Source organism: Neodiprion virginianus, chromosome 1 (assembly GCF_021901495.1).
Source record: "Neodiprion virginianus isolate iyNeoVirg1 chromosome 1, iyNeoVirg1.1, whole genome shotgun sequence".
Lineage (NCBI taxonomy): Eukaryota > Metazoa > Arthropoda > Insecta > Hymenoptera > Diprionidae > Neodiprion > Neodiprion virginianus.
In genome coordinates, this window is record NC_060877.1 from 22,788,226 (window position 1) to 22,810,128 (window position 21,903).

General features: G+C 39.9%; 1 protein-coding gene across 2 annotated transcripts in view; it reads left to right on the top strand.

Moving 5' to 3' along the window:
• The window catches only part of LOC124301057 (protein vein), a 263,351-nt gene that overhangs the window by 118,750 nt on the left and 122,698 nt on the right, over positions 1-21,903 (top strand). For both annotated transcript variants that reach the window (XM_046755743.1, XM_046755735.1), the window contains exon 2: positions 12,029-12,191. In XM_046755743.1, the coding sequence (XP_046611699.1) occupies positions 12,029-12,191 (163 nt within the window). The remainder of the gene's footprint in view (positions 1-12,028; positions 12,192-21,903) is intronic.

Below are 21,903 nucleotides of genomic sequence, written 5' to 3' on the forward strand. Positions count from 1 at the left end.
CGAGTCGTCTTATGCCACGTGTAATAAACTTTTCCCCAAAGCCTGCGTTACGCATCCTTATGTACAATATACGTATACTTTACTCAATAACCCACCGCACGTGTGTGTGTGTGTGTGTGTGTGTGTGTATATATAATCACGTGTGTAAACACGTACACGTGTATATCCACCCCTACGATATAAGGTAAATAGGGCAAGTGTATGCACACCACACCGTGTGTGCCACTCTCTGGTCCTTGGAAATTGAGACGTCGCAAAGACCGTCACGATATTTCGCTTCATTTGTCCCCCGTTAAAAGTTTGAGAAAAAACGACACGCGTTGATAAGCTTGAATTAGTTTGGAAAAACAAAAAAAAAAAAAAAAATTACCGATCATTGATCGAAGCAGTCGAGAATGGATAGCGTTACTTATTTATTTATTTACTTATAAAGCTCGACCGCCAAAAATTTTCACTTACAACAAAAGTATGTACAAAAAGTAGAAGATATTACGATAGCTGACGCATTTACTTATGAAAAGGAGGGTTGATGAAAAGTTGCAGTCGGTGACTTTAGTAAACGTTTAAACGTCGTCGTAAGGATTGAACAGCTTTATAAATTAAACGCAATGTTGTTCCAAAGTCGCCTTAACTATGTTTGTTGTTGCATAATAGATAATATTATTTGTAGAAAAGCTCTCTTGAATTGTAGGACAGTGATTTATGTTGAAACAAGTTGAAAAGTTCCTGGCTATTTGTACATCTATGTTCTTATAGTTGTGAATAGATTTTAAGGTTCGCAGTTTAGTGGAAGAAGAAATTTCAGAGTAGTCACGTTCATATAGTTATTATTTATTTTTTATCAGTCATAATATTTCAGTTTAAAAAAAATACTGGTTACAAATGTTGCTTGCACTCGGTTGCAAAATGCGTCGTTGAATTAACGAAAACATCTTCTTTAAACCCATGATTTGCATATAATATGTTTCGCAGGGAAGGCGTTTTGCCAACTTGACCCGGATTTTCTCAGACCTACATTTCGTATCTTGAAACTTTAATCGGTCGCGATTCGCTGGGCGCAGGGCTATAGGAACGTAATAGACACACTCAATTATTAATTCTCATCGTCCAGCCTCGTTTTTAGCATTTCACAAAGTTGGCCGACTTTTTTTGAAAGCTTAATTAGGGAACCTTTCAGGATATTAATCTTCTTGTCAACGCGCTAAGCAGAAAAAAGTAAGGGCTCGGATATTAAAATTACTTTTTACTAAAAAATAATTATTATTCTCCCTGTGCTTTTTTTTTTCTCCGTCACTACCGTCACCACCACCATCCTCTTTTTCAGTCCGTCGTGTATAGACGTGAATATACGTGTATATATGTAAATAAACGCACACGTGTATACATATTATATATATATATATAAATAAATATACATATATATATACTATTCTCGGGGCGTGCCACCCTCCGTGTGTACCGTCGAGACAAATATTGATTCATGTTACGTCAATCTCGGACCGGGACTTGGTTCAGTTGAATACATATGGGGGCTTTCGCCCAATTATCAGCACACCGTTGGACCTCGGCGAGTGGATTTCGCGCCTGTTTCAACACTTCGACACTTTTTCAACCCCTAAATCCCGTGTGATTCGAAGAAAATTAATCACAAGCTTAAGTTCTCCATTTTAATTTCATAAATCCATCGTCGACGAACGTTGTTCATGTTTTTTTTTATTTTTTTTATGGAAATTGTACGCTGCGCAAAATCAGTTAATGCAAAAAAGGAATCCGAATCAAGGGTTACTTCTTTTTTCCATGAAACGATGTCTCGTTGACCCGCATAATTACTCTAATCAGACCAAACGGTCGTACAAACAAACTTTCAGTCCTAATTTCAAACATGTCTAATATGTTTTGAGTCAGCCCAAGAATCAATTATACAATAAGTGTTTATACAGTTGGAAAAATACTTGATTTATTACGTAGATAAATTTGTCAGAACAATTAAAGCTTGAGTTAGTTCCTTGTGAAAGTGTCAATTTCGCAATACATTTTCGTACGAAGAACGTGTAACGAGAAACGATTTAGATTACCGATGAAAAAAGCGATCTTTGTTCGAAATCTCGCTTGTCCGTGATCGATGCTCAAATTTTTAGCAAAAAGCACACAGCTTTTGGGGAAAGACATGAGGTGGCTTTTTTCGAATGCCAGGGAATCGACGAGCCCAAACGCTAAGTACCGAAAATCGCACCTCAAACTGCGAGTACAAAATCTGCTCCAGTCGTCGAAAGCTGCGACGCAACGGGGAGTCAACGACAATCAACCAACAATAAATAATTACCATTTTCCCCCCGACAGCACCATTTCTGAGCAACTCCATTTCCCTGGACAAATCTCCGTCGAATCCAGTTGACGCGTAACAATGATTAATCGGGTGAGAGAAATGCCCGACACGTTTTGCTTTGAAATCCATGGGGTGCGGAGAGAGGATGGGAATATCCAGGAGTGGATGACGCCGGGAACACGCGTGTAAAATTAGGTCGAAATCGGTCCGCAGAGGAATTCCCACCTTGCGTCGCGCCGATGTTACCGTTGAATTTACTGGGCGAATCTGTCAGCTGTGGCGCTTCGAGGGTGGATCGCGGAACGAATCAACCCCTTACATCATCGGGGAGGCGACTGTAACACGGAGAGACTACATGGAGACGGACGCTAATGGGTGTAACAGTTTCTATCGATAAGTTTCCCGCGGGTTATGCGTACAACGCTTTCGCGCAGCCATCTTCGCGTGACACGCACCCTCCACCCTCCACCCTTCTCAGGATTGGTAATTTGCGGATGATCTTCACCCCAGCAGCCCTTCAACGTCGTTCTAATCGCTAATCACGAGTAATTACCAGGTGGATTCAGTTCCCCGTGATTAATTAAAGCTGGTTACGATGCGTCTCACACATTTCCGAGGAGACTTACAACCTGCACGCGTACACGCAATTATTATATACGAGAGGTAGGGACAGGGTTGTTTTCTTGGAAATTAAGGTCTATTGATACGTAAGAAATTTTAGTCACGTTTTGACCTCCTCGGAACGATTTATTTATATTGAAAATCTATTCGATAAGATAAATAACAGACTTACAAATTATAAGCAGCTTTTGCATTGTTTGTATGGTTGAGTGTTTCGAATCAGGACAACACATGTTTTGCTTTTCTATTGGAATAAGATTTCAATTCGTTTTGTCGCATAAAATCTTCACACTGTGTAGATCTAGACTACTTTTAACACAATTCTGGCTAAGGAAATTAGGTAATCGAGTCGTTCCTCACCCATTTTCTCCATTCCGTGGCATGTTGGAATACACCAAAGAATATGAGAAACGTATTTTTTACGTCCCAAGTGGGCCGTTTGAGGAGTGGAAACTACCCCTAAAGTTACCCTCAAAAAATAAGGGATGCGACCCTTGAGGGTAAAAACGCTGCGCATATTATCATCTTTTGACATTGAACGATGTCCGATTCTCTGAAATTCATTCTTAGGCGTGAATCTTGAGGTGATTTTTACCGCTTAACTGGCCAAATCAGTACATCAATACAATACGTGTCTAATGTTTTATGATGAAATTATCCTCTCAAAATATAACAGCATTTTTACGTCGGAGCAATCAGAAACCAGAATTTAAAAATTTCCGGACTTTTAGTTACACTTTATTGAAAATGGGGGATTGAAACCGACCTTCGAACATCTACAAAAACTAATATGTTTTTATTTAGATATATATAAAACGAAGCTGGTCAGACTCGAATTAAAAATCTTGTAATAATCCTCTACTTCGAGAGGAATTTTTAGTTCGGCATAAACTAATCTTCAGACTTTGTTCCAGAAGAAAAAATATATAAATATTGTCCGAATTCGAAACAGTATAATCTATAGTATAGTGTGACTCTTTAATCGTTAGCGGCACGTCGCTCCGACGAGCCCTTGACAAATGCTTTTGACATCGCGTGACCCTGGGGACGTCAACTTGGACCGGATACGAAATGGAACGAAGCGGAACCTCGCAGTGAATACGAAGCAATGAAAAAAGAAAAAAAAAAAAAAACGTTTTAAAAACAAGACGAATTTAATAGTGGAGAGACGAAAAAAAATTAGACTGCGAAACGTACAGTTGTCAGGTAATTCTTTTGTTTTCACGCTTTATTTTGCCAACACGCAAAGGTTCGTTATTATTTCCGATATGTATATTTACACAATCCTGTGATTCGTGATCATCTTCTATTCCTACTGCATTCGGCAGCTTTGCTTGATTCTTACAATTCTCATCGTCTATTATGAATCGTGATTTTTTAGTTGCGAATCTCACGGTTCGATCGGCAAGAGAATCAATAAAATGCCATTTGCATGGTTTGGAAAGTGAGACTTGGGTGAATCAAATTGAATTTTGTTTGAGAATAATCTACCTTCATCGTTGAAAGTAAATTGAAAACTGCAAATTCCAAGTCTTGAGCTTAACTGTGTAGCTTGGGTGGGAGATATTTTTTAGAAGAATCATTTGTAAACAAATTGAGCTACAATTCGTTCCAATTGATATTGTAAAAACTGACACTGTAATGCACTCGTTCCAAAATAACTAATGATCAAATTCTTTCGATTGAAATTTGTTGTTTAATAATTTTTTTTTTTTTTCTAAATTCAGAACTTAGAGTTCCGCTGAATGCAGCTTAATCGTCTTCAGTTACAGCTCTATTTTTTCTCAAAAAATACGCCTGACAGAAACCTTTCAGAGGTCTCAAAATCTGTCTCAGCTGGCTTTGGTGAATTGAGAAAATTCAGATTCCCTGTGTATTTTGTACGATCCGGCTTTGCCCGTGTGATATTAAGGTCGAAGAAAATGCTTAATGCATATCCAATTTTATCCCGGTTTCGCGTCAGATATAATCATTTTGCAGTTTGTCAAAGCTGGTTAAAGTTTTATAAATACGTTGTGTCAAGTCAAGTGAGGGTGGCTACCGTAAGCTGAAAAAAGTAACTACATACATATATGCACCTTTGCATATGGCTATGGAAGCCGTTTTGGTGAAAAAAAGAAGTTATTTCACAAAGCAGAAAAAATCCGTTGCTTACATCTTGATCAAAAAATTCGATACATATTTTTACATTTATTCTTGAGAACTTCGAAACTGTGACCCAGTTTTTTTCAATTGCTTCAGGCATACCCTGACATTCTTACAAGAAAACTATAAAGGTTAAAGAAACTCGAAAGTACGGACGTCTTGAAGCAGCCCACTTGACGTGGAATGCCTCATATGTAACACTACATCGGTGAATAATAAAATGAAAAATCAATCTAGAGACTTTTCCGGTGAGGTGGGTCGAAAAATAAACTGCGCGCTCTCTTATCCGGATTAGATGAAAATTGAGAAAAAAGAAACAAAAAAAAAAAAAGAAAACTAACGGAGAGTTGGATAAAAGATAATGACGATAATATAATAAGATTAAAATAAGACAAAAATATGATGTGGAAAAACGTCGGACAATTAACATAATTACTCTTTCATCCCCCTGGTCGTATAAATGAACGGAGGAGGTACAAAGGCGGGCGGAAAGTAGGGAGGAATGAAAAATAAAAATACATACGATATTTATGCTACGCCATAATACGCGGAAATTTTTAGCTGCGATGCGATTCGTCGCAGTAAACACGAGCGAATTATTCTACCTAGTTTTGTACGGTATATTCGCAATACATGTAATTACACGTACCGGGAGGAATTAGTATCACGGAACGAAGTGAAACAAAAGCAGGAAAATCGAAAAAATCGGTTATTATAATAACAATAAGAGTAATAACAACGCAGAACAAACGGTGAAATACCGTGATGCGTAACTTTTCGATCTAAATCTCTTTTGTCCCATAAAATTTCTGGGACAACTTCACCGAGTCCCTTCCCCCCCTCGACCCCCGACCCCGACGACCCAAAATATCATTATTTCACTTGTATTTGCGAAGTTCGTACGAATAGATGGGATCCATACTTGCCTAGGATACAAGAAGAGAGGATATAGGCCGGTGTATACGAACTTTACCGGTCTCTCGGAAATCCTATTATCACCATCCGTGCGGCGAGGCCGGTGAAATTCGCGTTTCGACGAATTGCCAATTCCAACTCCGGGATGCTGCACCAGTCGGACACAGTTAACGTAAACAATTAGGCGCTACCCGTCAGTATTCAGTCTCATGAAACACGATTAAAACCCCCTTTGCGATCAACCAGACCACATTCGGGTATAAATACACAGGGATACGTGTATTCCAGAGTACAACGCGGCTCAGTACGGAAAATAAACTTATCCGCGCATCCCTAACAACCAAACATTTCGTGTTCGTATACTATTCCCGAACGGTGAATGTATCCCGGTATTACGTAGCTATTTATTGAATCGAACGGCAGAGCTTGTAAACACTGACGAATTCACGGGAGTTGCTGTTGTGCTTTTCGAAAACGGGCCGTTCGGAGATGATGTGAAATTCACTTCCAACGGTCGAGCTTGCAAGAGTCTACGATGAACGACGCTAGGTTTCGTCTGGTGGCGAGGAACGTTAAGATGACGTGTTTTCGGCGTGGTGGGGGAAGAATGTCGGATAACGTTAGCTTTGTCCCTTGTACACATCGATCTGTTCATCAGATCGGTGAAGTTGTGATTAGAAGTGAGGTTGATGCGGGACGAAACACTCGATCAGTGAATGTCAAGGTGTAAACATTCGTGAATTTGTAAATTTTGTTGGGGAAGGATTACTTATTGCAGCTAGAGTTTGATTCGGTAAGTCAAAATTGTTGTAATTTTTTATTGAAATAGTGTTATAATCAAATTCGAGTTGATCTGTATCAGCGATATTTCAAACATTATTTCGAGACTTGTGTTTTATGGTTTTTCGCGTTGGCAGATATTTCACGAAACGGTGTGTGGTTCGAATATTTTCAAGTACCGCACATTGTGTTTATTCAACACGGAACGGAAGATACAAGTGACAATCGATCGCCGGAAGGAATACGAGCATTTTAACCTAATTTCACTAAATTAACCGCATGAAATTTCATGCTTTGAGTAAAGCGTCAACTTTACAGCGAACGCTTTGAAGTCATTGATTTGTTTTGTTTCAAAAAATGAACTCAATACGCGTAACTCGTCAAAATAAGTTCGAATATTTTATCCTCTAGAAATTTATCGGTTTGTTGTAATAAACGGGAGAATTGACTCTTGAAAATATATATATATATATATGTATACATTGTAACGTTTGGCGAACGTGACGAAATAAATACGGGTTCGTGAGGTTAATTAGCGAATCAATCAAAGGCGGTAATTAAATATCGAGAAAATAATTTAATGGCAAGTAAGTGTTTTCATTTTAACGTCCGAAACAAGACTGTTGTTACAATAAAATCGGTTGACGCAGCAACTTATTCATTCGATAACATATGAAGTCTTACATGTCTTTTATCTGTTATGACTATAACTAGATCAGTTGAAAGGGAGGTAAGACAAGTGATTTCACACTTTGTAACAATACATATGTGCCTAGCATATCTCTCGAGAAACAATTTTCAATGGAAACTTGTGATCTGCGCGTAAACTTGTATAGTATACTAGAAATTGCCTTCTTGAGTAATCAAAACAGCGAAAGTAAACTGACACCTTCCACCTTGCCTTTACGAACGTTGTTTTGGGGTATTATATTATACTTATATAGGTAGTTCTGTGAAAATGACACTTGATGACACTTTCCGACCTCGTGATTTACGATTTGACTACAATTTTGGGTAGATGTTTTTCAAAGTTTTGTTTTCAAATTTTCCAGCGTTATATACAGTTTATTTATTTATTTTTTGTTTCACCGAACGACAGTTCAATTAATTTAACAAATTAAAAGTCATTGTAAAATTAGGACAAATTGAACGATTAGTTTTTGCAATGATAAGTAATGCAGATTTTGATAAATGTCTTGTCACTTATCGTTCAACAAATCATATTATACGAAGTGTTTCTGATGTTGGAAATAGATATTTCTGTGTACACTGAAATCGTGACATTTTATCGGATTTCTTCGGACTGCGTATAAGGGACGGACGTCCTATACTTACAGGCAGAGAATGTCCCGCATGCGCGAGGACCATAACAAGATTTAATACAACCTAAAATCCTAACAAATCCTCTCGCTTCCGACTGGATGATGTTGTGGGAGTCGGTTTCGGTACGTCAGTCGCTGAGAGCAATATAGCCAACAATAAACTTCCAGGACGCTTTCAATGGTAGACTTTCGCGAAGCCGTCGGGACGCTCGTGGGACTCAAGATGCTTTTTGCGCCGACCCACACAACGACCTCCTTCCCGCACAAAACATGCAATTTCGTGTAACAACTTCGCTGTTTTCCGTTACCTTTGGGTCAAAATCCCACCCGAGGCAGTATATCCTCTCTTTTTTCCATTCCGCCGTTCCGAATTGAAGCTTGGCATAATGCGACGCCGATGACGCCGTGAACCAAATTTCGTGAAAGAGTTTCACTTGCATTGATGCAACGAATCCTAAGCTGAAATATTGAAAAAATTGCCTTTTCACTTAATAGAAACGCTCGTTAGAAATTAGGACAAAAATTTTTACGTCCAACATGCTTTGAGTCAAGTCCAAACCTCGGAGAAGGCTTTCTCGAGGGACTCCGAAGTCTAGGAAAATCATTCACACACTGAGAAAAAATTTCATTTGTTACAGTAACTAGAAAAATTCAGTAAAACGTGTATCGTTAAAAAAAACTGTTCGTATATTGTTGGAATTACGAAAAACGAGGTATGCGTAACCATTTTGCCCAATTGTCGATCCTTTTTTTGGTAATTGCAACGCAAAATCAGTTTGTGAGGTTTACTCTAATTTTTTAGTTGAGTAAGGCTTTAACATCAATTTATTGTTGCACAAGCATTAAATTTTCGCAACAGTTACAAGAAAATATAGTACAGTGATCGTAATGAGAAAGAATAGTAACGGATACTGGACTTTCCGGTAACAGCTAAGAAACTAATTTTCATTTTCTACCTAGAACTATATTTTTCGATTGTGGTAAAAAGTGAAAGTAGTTGAGGACAGAGCTGTAACCGGACCTAAAAATTTCTCTCAGTGTACTCCAAATCATGGAAGCCACGGTGACATTTGATTTGTGATCGTATAAATCATGATCTTAAGTTTGTTGGAATCGTTTCAGCTGCCATAAAATGACGATGACATCATTACAAGTTTTGAATCGTTTCAGATTCACGGAGCCATATCGCGAGGGTGTTTCACACTCCTGAGCTCATTTTTCTGAAACGAGATACCAAGCGTGACGTTCGTACGTGTAAAGTTTATTTACAACCTGTGACAATTTTCCATGGCAGGCTTTTGTACAGCTCTCGCCTCGGAGGCATGGATCTTTGTTTTATTAATTGTAGTCTAGCCCGACTCGGTTTACGCTGCTTTTCGCGGTCTTTGTAGATTTTAATGATTCCCCGTGGTTCCATTATGATTTTTCTACAGCACACTTTACTAGCCGGGTAGGTGGTACGAGGCGCTTTGTCGTTTCGCAAACAATGGCGCAAGCTCCGGGCTAGCGAATTATAAGAAAATTTTTTACAATAGATCGAGCTGCGGCAAGCTCCGAAGCATTGTATGCACGTGTATATTTAATTTCACCGGGGTGAACCGTTATACACGATCGACTCACCGGTAAATAAAATTTTGACGAAGGGATATTCCTTCTTGTCACGTTTCTTCTTCGATGTCGTAAAGAAAGCCGATCGAGCAGTCGCGACGGGTACGTCGAGTGCTCGAATGTATCACAAATACTCGTCACACGCAGGTATATATATAGTTGCCGGTATCACCTGGCGCGTGCCATTTGATCATATTTCTTCTCATGTACGTAAACACGTAGCTTTCCTCACCCGCTTGCATGAAAATTCACACGCGCCGAGTACGCTCGGCGTGTGTATATAATCGAGAATTCATGGATCGGTGACGGGTCTCATGTCACTGTTCATCGTTTCGAGTGAGAGGTCGAAGCGTGAGTTGATGAACCGGAACGCGGCCATGACGTTCTCTTAAAAATAGCTTCTCCCTATCGCCTGTCGAATCGCTACACGCGATGATAAAATCACTACGCAGGCTACTTTTTCTCCAACTTTATACCTATCCCCTATCGATCTTGTATCCTATTTCTAAGTGTATTGGAAGTAAAGGACGCCCGTTAGTCCTGCGGCGCATGCGCGGTATGAAGTTGAATTCATATCTGTAACCTACATACTAGCATCCCGTTGCGGCTTCGCTTGCATCGAAATTCGATCTAATAAAATGAAAACTCTATTCGGATGAAACAAGCTTGAAATTCTTACGGTTAAGAACACTTGAATGAAAATTAATCATACCTAACGTGGTCTAACATAACCTAACCTAACCTCTAACTGTAAGAGTTTAATCAGCGTTCGCGTAAATGTATGATTCCGTTCCGATTTGGCTGACAAATATCGTTGTATCTCTGAAACTGTTGATTTGTTTATTACGAAATATAGCCCAAAAAAAATGGCCAGACATTGTAACTATTCACAGAAAAAAGGATCAAAATCGGTTCGGTAGTTTCGGAGTTACAAGCAAACATACGGACCAGACAGACAGAGAGATGATGAGAAAAGGAGATAGAGAAGATCCGCTTGTAGCAATCCTTGGAGATTTTCTGAGCTATGTGGTTTTTTATGGTCGAAAAAGCGGGTAATCCGATTTTGAGAAAGAAATAGAGAGAGAGAGAGAGAGAAACGTTTTTTCTCCAATCGCGTCTCCTTATCGGATTTTTCGGAAATTGTGAAACCACAATTCAGCGGTCTCAAAAACCGAGGTATAATACGGATGTTCAACGTCCTGCACGTTAATCGTGCTTGGCGCATTTGCCTGACTCACCCAACCGACTCCACCCTGCAACCCCGTATGTTTTCTCAGACGGCCGGGCAGCTAGAGAATTTACATTATATACGCGGTGAGTTATGACTAATTATTTCCGCTAATGAGAAACAGACAGAGAAACAGATGCCGGTTGCTAAAATCCTTTCCTCAGTTCCACCAGCCGACTCGGCGTACTTCGCTTCGAATTAAACTTCGCCTTCTTGTTCGTTACGATGTATGCTATAAACAGTCTACCATCCGAATAGTCTTTCTAAAACCTGGGATTGACGGAACACGACTTTATAACACACATCAAAACCAGATTCAATTGAGAAGTTTTAATGAGCTCAATTTATTGACTTGATGTCTCGTCTGAATCAAATGCAACCCCAATGCGAATACTGTCCTAGTCAATTAACCGTAGGCTATTCAAGATCGATGTGAAATGGAAGGTGTGATTCCTTTTTGAGCTTTCCCTGTCACGAACTTTTTTTGAGTCTTGTGCGTTGAACGTTTCTTTGACACAATTGCATCGTGCGACGAGAATCGAAACCCAATAATGGACAAGGTGACGAATCGGGAACATGGATAGAAAACAAAGTTTTCGTTCTTATTGCTTCGACGTGAAGGATAAAACGATCGCAAATTACAAAATTATATACAAACTGTTGGAAATCATCATTCCCAATACAATCAATTCATGTCCTGACAAATACAACAAGGTTGAAATCTTATATAAAATATGAATTATCGTCGACTTTGAAATGGCCAACCAAACCTTTTCGAAGATTTCCAAAGTTCGAGTCTCGGCAAGCCGGTTTTAAACGTTACAAAGCTTTTATATGTAAAACCAAGTCAACCAAGTAACTGTAAATACCATCGTAATTTTCATGTTACATGAAACGTTCTAAGAACTCTAATTTCCAAACTCATCGCCGAGTTCAAAATAGCATTCTAGTATCCGATAAGCGAAGATCACCAAGGTGAGCCGATTCTGCAATAAAGTCACTCGAGAAGTCTTTTATTATTGTGAATTCACTTCTCTAACAGACAGCAGCATATTTTACATGCATTGTTTCTTGTTGTTGCAGTGAGGGAAGTAACATTGTCTGAGCTTCGAGACGCAGTTGCGAGGTTACAGGAAAAAGTGAAGCTTGTCTGCCGGACGAGAGGGTCACCACCCCCAAGGGTGCACTGGCTCAAAGACGGTATGCCTCTTCACCCCGGACATGGTCTCAGAATTCAGCACAAGCGGTGAGTTGTGCCTTTTTCATTTCCTTTTCTTTTCGTCACAAGAAATTTATAAAAAACAAAAACCATTTAACCAACGCCTCAAGATCTCCCTCTACAACATTTTCCAACCGAATTCACACTTTCTTTGGATATCGTCGTTTCTCGTTCTTCTTTATAATATCACCGAAAGCTTATTTTCTGCTGATTGTCAGAAATATACTGAGCTTAAAATTATTACTTTCAAGCATTTCACCTAGGCACTAAAAAGTATTCCAATCGTTGCAGACCTTGCATCGTTCTTTCACTTTTTCGTTTTAGGTTGATACCTAATGATCTGTTCTTTTACTTCGTTATCCTTGCATGGGAACCATGTCAATTTTTGACTTCGTATTTTCAGCCTATTTTCAAAATATTTAGGAAACAGTTAAAGTCACTACGAATTGATTTTAGACTACATGCAGTAGACTTGACGTATTACCTAAATTGCACTTTCGACCACCTTTAAGACAAAATTTTGTACTTTTTCTTAGAACCTAGATGATTGCTGAATTCAATTGAAGTACTTATAGTCAAACGAAGAGATTATGACACAGTAATGTGAGCAAGTATTCCAATCTAAATTGCAATATATTATATTCGTGTATTTAAAAAAAGTATTGAAAAATGTCCCAGATAAAATGAACACATTCAAAATCGATTGCTTCGAAGAAATCATGTCGTGAAATGTCCGAATGAGGAATACGATCGTTCGTTTACCTGCCATGTTAACGGCGTCTTGTTTTTGAATACCCAACTGAACATTCCATCGGTGTAAAAATGTTGACAACGATTATACGTGTACTCGCCGAAAAAGGCGATGTGTGACAGCAGAAGCCTCGGGAATCTTGGCCAAAATTATCCGAACCAGCAAGGCAAATAGTAACGGTAACGGCGTAGTTATTAGTAACGCCGACTACTAAGCGCATTACTGCATTCGCGGGTGTAATGGCACCAATGACTAAGCACTTGGCAAGGTTCGTCGGATCGTAAAATTAAAGATACACTTATACCGTGGCGCAGGGTTGGGTCGGCCCCATCACTGGCAAAAGCGTCACGCGTCGCACGTGAACGGCATCAAAGGCAAAATATAACACACCAGCTTACGCAATTGTTCGTAATCCGCTTACTTTTTCGCTCTGTCTTTCTTTCGAAGCGTCGAATACAAAAATTGAAATATACTTCGGAAACATCTCAAGCACACTTGGAAGAATCGGTGGTGAAAATGACGGACCGAATATTCAGTTCGATATGTTTATAATATCAAACTCCCGTGAATGCAATTTTTTTTTTTTTTTTTTTTCTACTCAGTGAAACGATGTTCAGGTAAATTAATTCGTTACAATCAATACAAAATTCTGTCTCGTCTCATGAAATGAACGTTTCCAATCGATGATAAAAATTTTATTTGACTTAGATGAAGGAGATTAAAATGGGCAGGTGTTAATTGAGAAAAAGTAACCAATTTTCTTGATATAATTAGGTTCAATCTGATACTGAGTAAAAAAAAACTCGACTATTATACATGTGGCAATGAATTACCTTTCACCAATTCTTATCTTATCTCCATTTAACTAAATGATTTAGAAAGAATTTTGTGTTTCGTTTTTTTATTACCATACTGTAAGTAAAAAAAAAAAAGAAGATTCATCAATGATCAACGAGTATAACAGGTTATATTTTGTCCATATGCGGAGCTTGGAAAGGTCAAACCTGTGAAAAATAAACAGCTAGAAAAATTGCGTACGTGCGCAAAACGCGGATAGATCGAGTTACGGAAGTCCGTCATTTTCAATATTATTCCAACGTAGCTTTTGGGCTTGGTTCACCGGTCAGTCGCTTCTCCACCTCTTTCGAAGTAGTTCCAGAGCCAAAAAAATACAACTTCCACCCCTGCAGTGACTTCTTCACTTCAGAGCCCTCGCCGTTATTCTTTACCTCTCTTTTCGGGTATACAATGAAATGCGATGGATTCACAAGATTACCGCCCGTCTTTCGTACCGCGGTACGATGCTCGTACGAAACCTGAAAACGTACTAAATTAGCTACCAAGTGTAGCAGCCCAACTTCGTACGTGACATAAAAATCAATTCGCGGTTTTGGCAATGCGAGTAAAAAATTCACTCGTACCAATGGTCGTAATAAGAATGTAAGAAAGGATGTGTGAGTATTGAAGGGCAAGTAATCGTCTCGACCCGTCGTTGCCTTGGATCGTAGGCCATAATATACGCAGCAAGAAGCAATATCCCATCTAAATGCCGAATGTTTTGATCAAAGCAAAGGAGATGATATCCGGGTTCACGTTATCTCAGAAAAGCACTATTCTCGTACACCTCAGCTTGGCAATTTCTGCTGCGCTTAATGACTACTGGAAACCAACTCACTGGAGATGAAAATCTTGATTCCAACCGAAGCACCTCGACCAAAGTTTCGTTCAAGAAGAGAACCCAAAAGCCGTCTGACTCGGGGCTGAACCCGATGAGGAAACGACGCGCTGTATTTTGTGTGCCGATAGCATTTCGAGCCAAGAAGTTGTTTTCGATTATGTTTCGAGCGTCGCGCTACAAAAGCTGTTAAATATGCAAGAGAAGAGCGCGTTGAACTGTAATCTATAGATGCGCTGAATCGTGTTTCAGTACATAACAGCGGACATTCATGCATGAATAATAAAAGCTGCGAAGAAGACCAGGTTAGGCGTATATTGTCAGGAAAGCTAAATAAACAGTTTTTAGAACATGTGGACCGACCTATTTTCGCAGTATAGGAGAGAACCGGGTAGATCCAAGATAGGAATAAGGAGTCTGAGATTCAGAGTGTAACCGTGTCCCAATCTTGCAGTCACTTTGACCGAGGAAAACACCTTTGATGTTGGCAAAATCGAGTTTTCTGTGGAGCACCAAGAGCGTAGCAGACAACGTTCATGGCACTGGTGCCGAGGGCGTCGCAGAATGCCGTAAGCATCGCATTGAGGCTCTCCTCGCTTTGAACGTAATCATTCTGGTACGTGCATGCAGTGAAATTAGTTTAAGGGGGTTAGAGATTACACTCACGTGTGCGGAGATGTCGCCTTGATTCCGGTAAGAAATCCCCCCCACCCGACAAAGTCACGCGCGTAAAACAAACGCGTCAGTTATAACAGTTTCCAAAGTCCAAGAAGACACGATGACTAGTCATACGGAAAAAGCTCGAACAGCGTAGTGAAAATCTGTTTCCTAGAGGCAAAGCAATTCCACGATTTTCACCTAGCCACCTGAAGACAGTCAAGAATGACCATAAAATGCTTTCCCTGCAACGATATCAGTCATCCGGAAAAACTATCCTTCAAGGAAACTCCAGAAAGGAATAAAAAAACAAGTAAGCCAATCGTTCAAAATCTGCTGCACGGTTGTGAGTCTGCTCGAGTGACTCGGAAATTAAGCGATCCGGCGATCAAACGGATCAAAGAACTGCAGTGATGTGTGTCTTTTTTTTTTGTTGTTTTGTTTTTTGTTTTTAACTTTCTGAAACTTACACACCAAAGACGGAAACACCGAGCGAGCCAGAGTCGATTACACGGTCTAGTTACGTTCAGTTCCATTCCGGGGTGATTTTTAGCAAAAGGGCAATCGCCCGGCGAACCGGAATCGAAGGTTGGATAACCCAGAATTGCCTCCATTAATTGAACTCCGAAAGGGTACAGGGTTTCTTTTTCTTCGAGCCAGGTCATAAAAGCCGGCGGCTGAGCCAGCTCCTGCAGGACTAATGCCTCGCGGACCAAACCGAGAGGTTTCGGGGCTACCGCGTCGAGATAAGATCCGTTTTACATGTCGGATTCCCGCCTACATCTCCGATTCGAGGAGAATTGGGGAAAGAATATGTGCCCGCTTAGAGAGGCGAAGATCGAGGGACGGATAACGGGGGAGACTTAATTTTCCTCTGGAAGTGAGATTCGCCTTCCTGGTGACGTTTCCACCCAAGTTTTACTAAACACGTGTCAATGCCACGCTCCGGGATCGTAAGTTGATGCGAAGAAACGCCTACGGAATAAAATTTCAAACTCTAAAGTTGACTGTTATCTTCCACCAGTTGCGCAACTGATGAGGATCGTTAAATTTCATAACGGAAATTCTTTACTCCATGCTCTCGTGAACACTCGCGGAAACTTTTCCATCCGTTGCCTCACCCTGTTACTACAACGCTGCAATAACTTCTGCACTATATACCCGGTTTTAGTGCTCCTACAACGTAACTGCCGCTACTGCTATGATACTTCTCCTGCAACTCACCTTCGACGATATTCAACATGGCACGTGCCTCCTTAAAGCCTTTAGAACTGCTGAAACTATTTCTCGTTATTTGTACGAAGGGAATAAACCGCGTCTTTCGTTGTAATTTATCGCTGTTCCATCCTCGTTCTCATTCTGCAATAGCAAACATGTCTTCGAACCTTGACACAGTGCTGCTTGAAGTTGAAAATATTGTCTGATCAAACAAGCGATCACGTACTACGTTAAAAGATAATACACCTTTAAATTGCGTAGCTGTCAGACTTTGTAAGAGTGAAAGCAAATTGTTCGATCAATTTCAATTAATTGTTAAGAATATCTTGCTCAGGGGCGGGGTTCAAGTTTCGAATTTGAAAAGTTCCGAAAGCACCTAATTCGCTATTATTCGGTGGAGAAACTTGAAGTAAAGAAATCGAACTTTGAGAAAACATTAAAGTTTCGAAGGGTCAGAAACTCGACGGCTCAAAGTTCCGAAATGCAAGATTCCGGAAATTCAAGCTACGATAGAGCAAAGTTCCGGAAAGTGAAGTTTCGATAGAGCGAAATACCAAAAACAATGTTTCCAAAAATTAATATACACTCATACAGCCTAATTTACTTAACGAGTGAATGTATAAAATCAGAAAAACCGAAAATCAAAATCACCAGGATTACGGACGTAAAAATATTGAAAACTCACACAAAGAAAGATCAAAGTGATGAAATTTTACGAAGACAGAAATTCACATAACTGAAAATCTCCGATTATTCGGAATTTTGATGTTTCAGATTTTCTAATTTTCTCACTTTCACACATTCGGAACTTCAACTTGTCGGAGCTACGCCCTTTCAGAATTTTGCCCTTTTGAAACTTTGCACATTCGGAACTTTGAGCGTCGTGGTTCGGACCATTCGAAACTTTGATGTTTCGCCAAAGTTTTATTTCTTTACTCGAAGTTTCACCATCAAAAACTTGGAAATTTGTGCGCTTTCGAAAGTTTGCAAATTCGGAGTTTCAACCCCGGCCGTTTTCTCAGTTGCGAAATCTCTGCGAATCGTTTCTTCACCTCTCCAGTTAGTCAAAACACGTTTATTGACGAAGCTTTTGTACGAACTCATGCTCGATGTCTCGGAAAAATCAAACTTGTGGAACTTACGCATCGCAGTACAACTTAAACATCGTCCCTTTAAAAAATGTTGATCTCTACGTAATTTCGTTTAGGTTATGATCCGGTTTCAATCTCGCATCCATTTCTCTCACTCACTCGCTAACCTGTATTCAAGAGAATTTTGCAAACATATCATTTCAAAGATCTGTTTTTGTCCTGCCCCGCATAATAAAACGCTGCGAAAGCTCCTCGAAGCGCTTCGAGAGACTGATAAAGACCGATAACCGTGGCGCCATGGATCAAATTCTGCACGAAACCCGAACCACGCGGTATTCACGCGTGACAAATATGGTGTTCGATTATTTATCCGGCACTATCTGCAATGCATGGATCACGCTACGCGCCCCGAGGTTCACGCACGGTCGTAATAAAGCGTCCGTCATTCATGACACGAATAAATTCCGGACGAATGACAAAGTTGTCAGTGATAATGGACGCGAGTAACCGACTCGACGTAGAAACGCAGTCCGATGACGCAGGCGGAACCGCGTATGCCTGCAATTCGACAAACGACGTATTAAGTCATTCTAACGATTCACGCGTTTCTGCTGAAAATCTGTCATCCGTGTGCTAACGATTTTCAGCTCTACCTGCGGTAGAAATAAAATACCCTCCCAATGGGCTTTCCGCCGGCATATTAGCCGGCGATATTCGTTATTGACGAGCTTCTGCACGATTGAAATAACTCGAATAACTGGACGCGGATGGTCCGCATGGATGCCGGGATCTGTTAACTACGGCCGTAAATCGTTAATCGTCAAACCTCGCACCTCTTTGTATGTGTGCATGGTTATCGGTATAACACGTGCTAAAATTCACCTCTTTACGTTATATTTCTTGGATCGAACACTCGCACGGACAACTTTACGGATCACGTATGGAAAAAGAAAATACTGCAGCAGTCATTGCATTTCAAGGAATTCTTAATGTTCGGTTAAAGTTTCTTACAACTTTCTACGCACATTATAGAGATAAATAGGGGAAACAAAAGTAAAAACTGTGATTTTTTATTTGAAATTTCTACTGTGGTATGACTTCCAGTTTCATATCCAATCTGCTGGTCTGAATTTTTGGAGGCCCTCCTCCCTGGTCTTATAGATCGTAATTTCAACATTAAACGTTCAACACTTTCGAAGAATTTGAGAAATTTTCTTCGTACACCCGTGTATTTTTATGTAAACAGCACGGAAACCGTGATTTCTGATGTTCGTGTATTAAATTCAGTGTATTATTGGCGAATAAGTAACCGTAATCAGTCAAAATTCATTTTTGAGAATATCAAAAAAATCCTGCCGCTTTCAAAAATTGGTAAAAAAAATACAGATGCACCGTTTATTCGAGAACTTTTTTTTTACAAATTAATGGCAACACCGCGTTCCGATCACCGGATGGTCACACTCACGAATCACAGTTAGTTTCAAGATTATCAAAAAATCTTTATTTGCGGATTCTCGAATTTTGATCTGCAATTATGTGTTAGTTTGAATAAGGTTTAGCGCCTTCTTTAATTAAGAGAATTTTCATCAACCCCTAACCAAAAATTTTTATTTTTTTTTTCTTCCTAATGCAAGATCTTGCGTGATTGAGTCCACTATTCAAGTTTAACCGATCGAGATCGTAATCATAACATGATAGCAACTTAACTCGTTCCCTTCGGCACGAACATTAAACACTTGACTGATTTTATTCCAAGTAATTTATTTTTTAACATTCCCTGTAATGGACTGAAGTATTTTGGACTCAGCCAAGGGTGGGCAATGCTGGCTGAATCCTCCCAGTGGACTATAAATATGGAGTATAAGCGTAATGAGAGGGTATAAAAAATGTGAGTATTTCGTGCGAGTGAAATCCCCTGCGGACTTACGAAATGTCTTCTTCACATTAAAATGATTAATTTCAGCAACTGGTATAATTGACCAAAGGCATCCTCGTGCCACGGGGAAAAATTTTACGTCAAATTGTTACTTCTGACAAATATTTCCGACCAATTATCAACCTAACCGTGGTAATTTCTCAAATGAATATCTTATGTACGGGCACATTGTATAAATATGAGGCATTCCATGCGGTTTTCACGTAGCATCAAGTTGTCATCGTTTTTCTAATTTTGGAAAATAAAATACAAACGCCTGTATTTTTTTTTTTTCGTTTCTCGACGTCAGTCACCGCTGCGAAGCTAGTAACCGTTAAACCTGGAATTTTTAGACACTTTTAACGATCGATAAGAAATACAGAAAATTCTACGCAAAATTACAAAAATTACGACACCATGCGGAAAGTGGTATGTTCCTTAGTTTGGAAGTTATGAATTATTCACTATCGTAACGACTGTATTTATTGTTGTATAGATTAATTTCGGCACACTGTGACAAATTTATGTAAAAAAAAAAACTACATTGAGATGTGGGAATATTTGCCAGAATTTCAGAACCGTGACAAAAAGTAGTAGTCTTATTTTTCAAAACTTGTAATTTTGCCTACAATGTTTTGTAATTGTTTTTCTATATTCTTCAGAATATCCTGAAAGTTCAATGACAATAAATTGATTCAATTACGGTATTAAATAATTCACAACTTCAAAGTCAATAAACGTGCCACTTTTCGTAATATCTTAGAATCTAGGTATGCAATTTAGCATGGAATTTTCTGTAACTATTGTCACAGGTTTCCAAAGAGTGGTCAAAATATCAAACCTCGAACTACGCTGAATAATATCGAGAGACAAAAATATACCGTCAGAGCTATTCAAGACTTATCACATGCTGAAATTAGAACAAAAATTGGAAATGGGGATTTTCCTAAGCCGGGAATTCCCCAAATGTTATACCACGAAGCAACGAAATAACGTCAAACGCGACGCATAAACAACAAGATTTAATTCCACGCTATCGCAACTTTCCTGGAGTACGAAGACCGGAAACTGGTTATTCCGTAGAAAAAAAAAACAAGATATAAAAATGAAAAAAAAAAAAAAAACCAATAAGAAAGAACCGCCCTCGTCGCGCGGACGTCCACACGGTGGTGTCACGGGACAATAAATTCCGACGAGCGATCGCCGTCGACGTGGGCTGGGTATAATCCATCTTTGTAGTTGTGTATCAGGTGCATGTGATCCACGGGTGTTTGGGAGGTTGGACGTTGCGCCGGGTCGATCAGCTGCTCGGGTATTCCGTAGACGATCTTCACTTATCTTGCGAACGTATTTTCAGCCATTACACGAAGAAGCTGAGAAGAAGGACCTGCTGGAGGGCGAGTTTTCCACGCGAAGTATTTCCAGCCTGGCAACTAACTCCTGCAGAGGGTGTCTGATCGCCATTAACGGGGAAGTTTTATCGCCCCTTGTTCGCCGGAGTATGATTTTTATCGGCGTCGACAGTCATAACAGTCCGCGATAAAGATTATAATTGCGGTGTTATCGCTTGTCTCTTCCGTGTCATCCTCTCCAAGGATTCTCTCTCCCGGTGTACATAAACTTTCTGCATTACTGTACTATCGGCGCGATACGACCAGGCCAAAAGTGGATAGGCATTCTTTTCCTTCTGGGGTAAAACCGAAGTAGAAACGAGTGGTTCCCTGAATCGCCCGAAAAGCCGTAGTGGAGTTGATCGAAACAAAACGACGGTTTCGTTTCCGCGTTCGATAATATCGACGATTAATCAGCGGACTGTTTGGGATGCGAATTTAATTGACAGCGGAGGCGACGTCGTATTGGTCACTAAATTCGTCGTTCCCTTTGGTTCCTGGTCTGTTCCTGTTTCTCGCCACGCTAATTTCTGCTTGCCTTCGTGCCTAAACCAACAACCGTCACTGTGTACCGGAAAATACCCGCTGAGGAAGGTGGCGCCACCCGATTACCACCCTCGAAGGCTCAACGCGTGGTAGTCAAAACAAATCGCCACTGTAGCATTGCTTCGCACAATATTTGTTCGCAAACATCGACCATTGATGTCCCTCGCCTCGACGAAACCAGCTGCGAATGGATGGAACGTTCGGCAAACACCGTTATCATTTCTCGAGTGCGAACCACTTCCCGTTTAATAACGTTTTTCTTACACGACGTATATTTTTTCGAATGCTCATCACTGTTCCCGCGAAATAACGATATTTACCAATTGTTCGGTTTCTCGATTATTATCAAGGCCTACGTTTCACCTGACGCGAATGCGATTCCGAATACAAATACTGCAAATAGTAACGTTTTTTGGTATCATACACCGAGAGAAATTTTTAGTTCCGGTTACCGCTCTGTCCTTAACTATTTTCATTTTTTACCATAATCGAAAA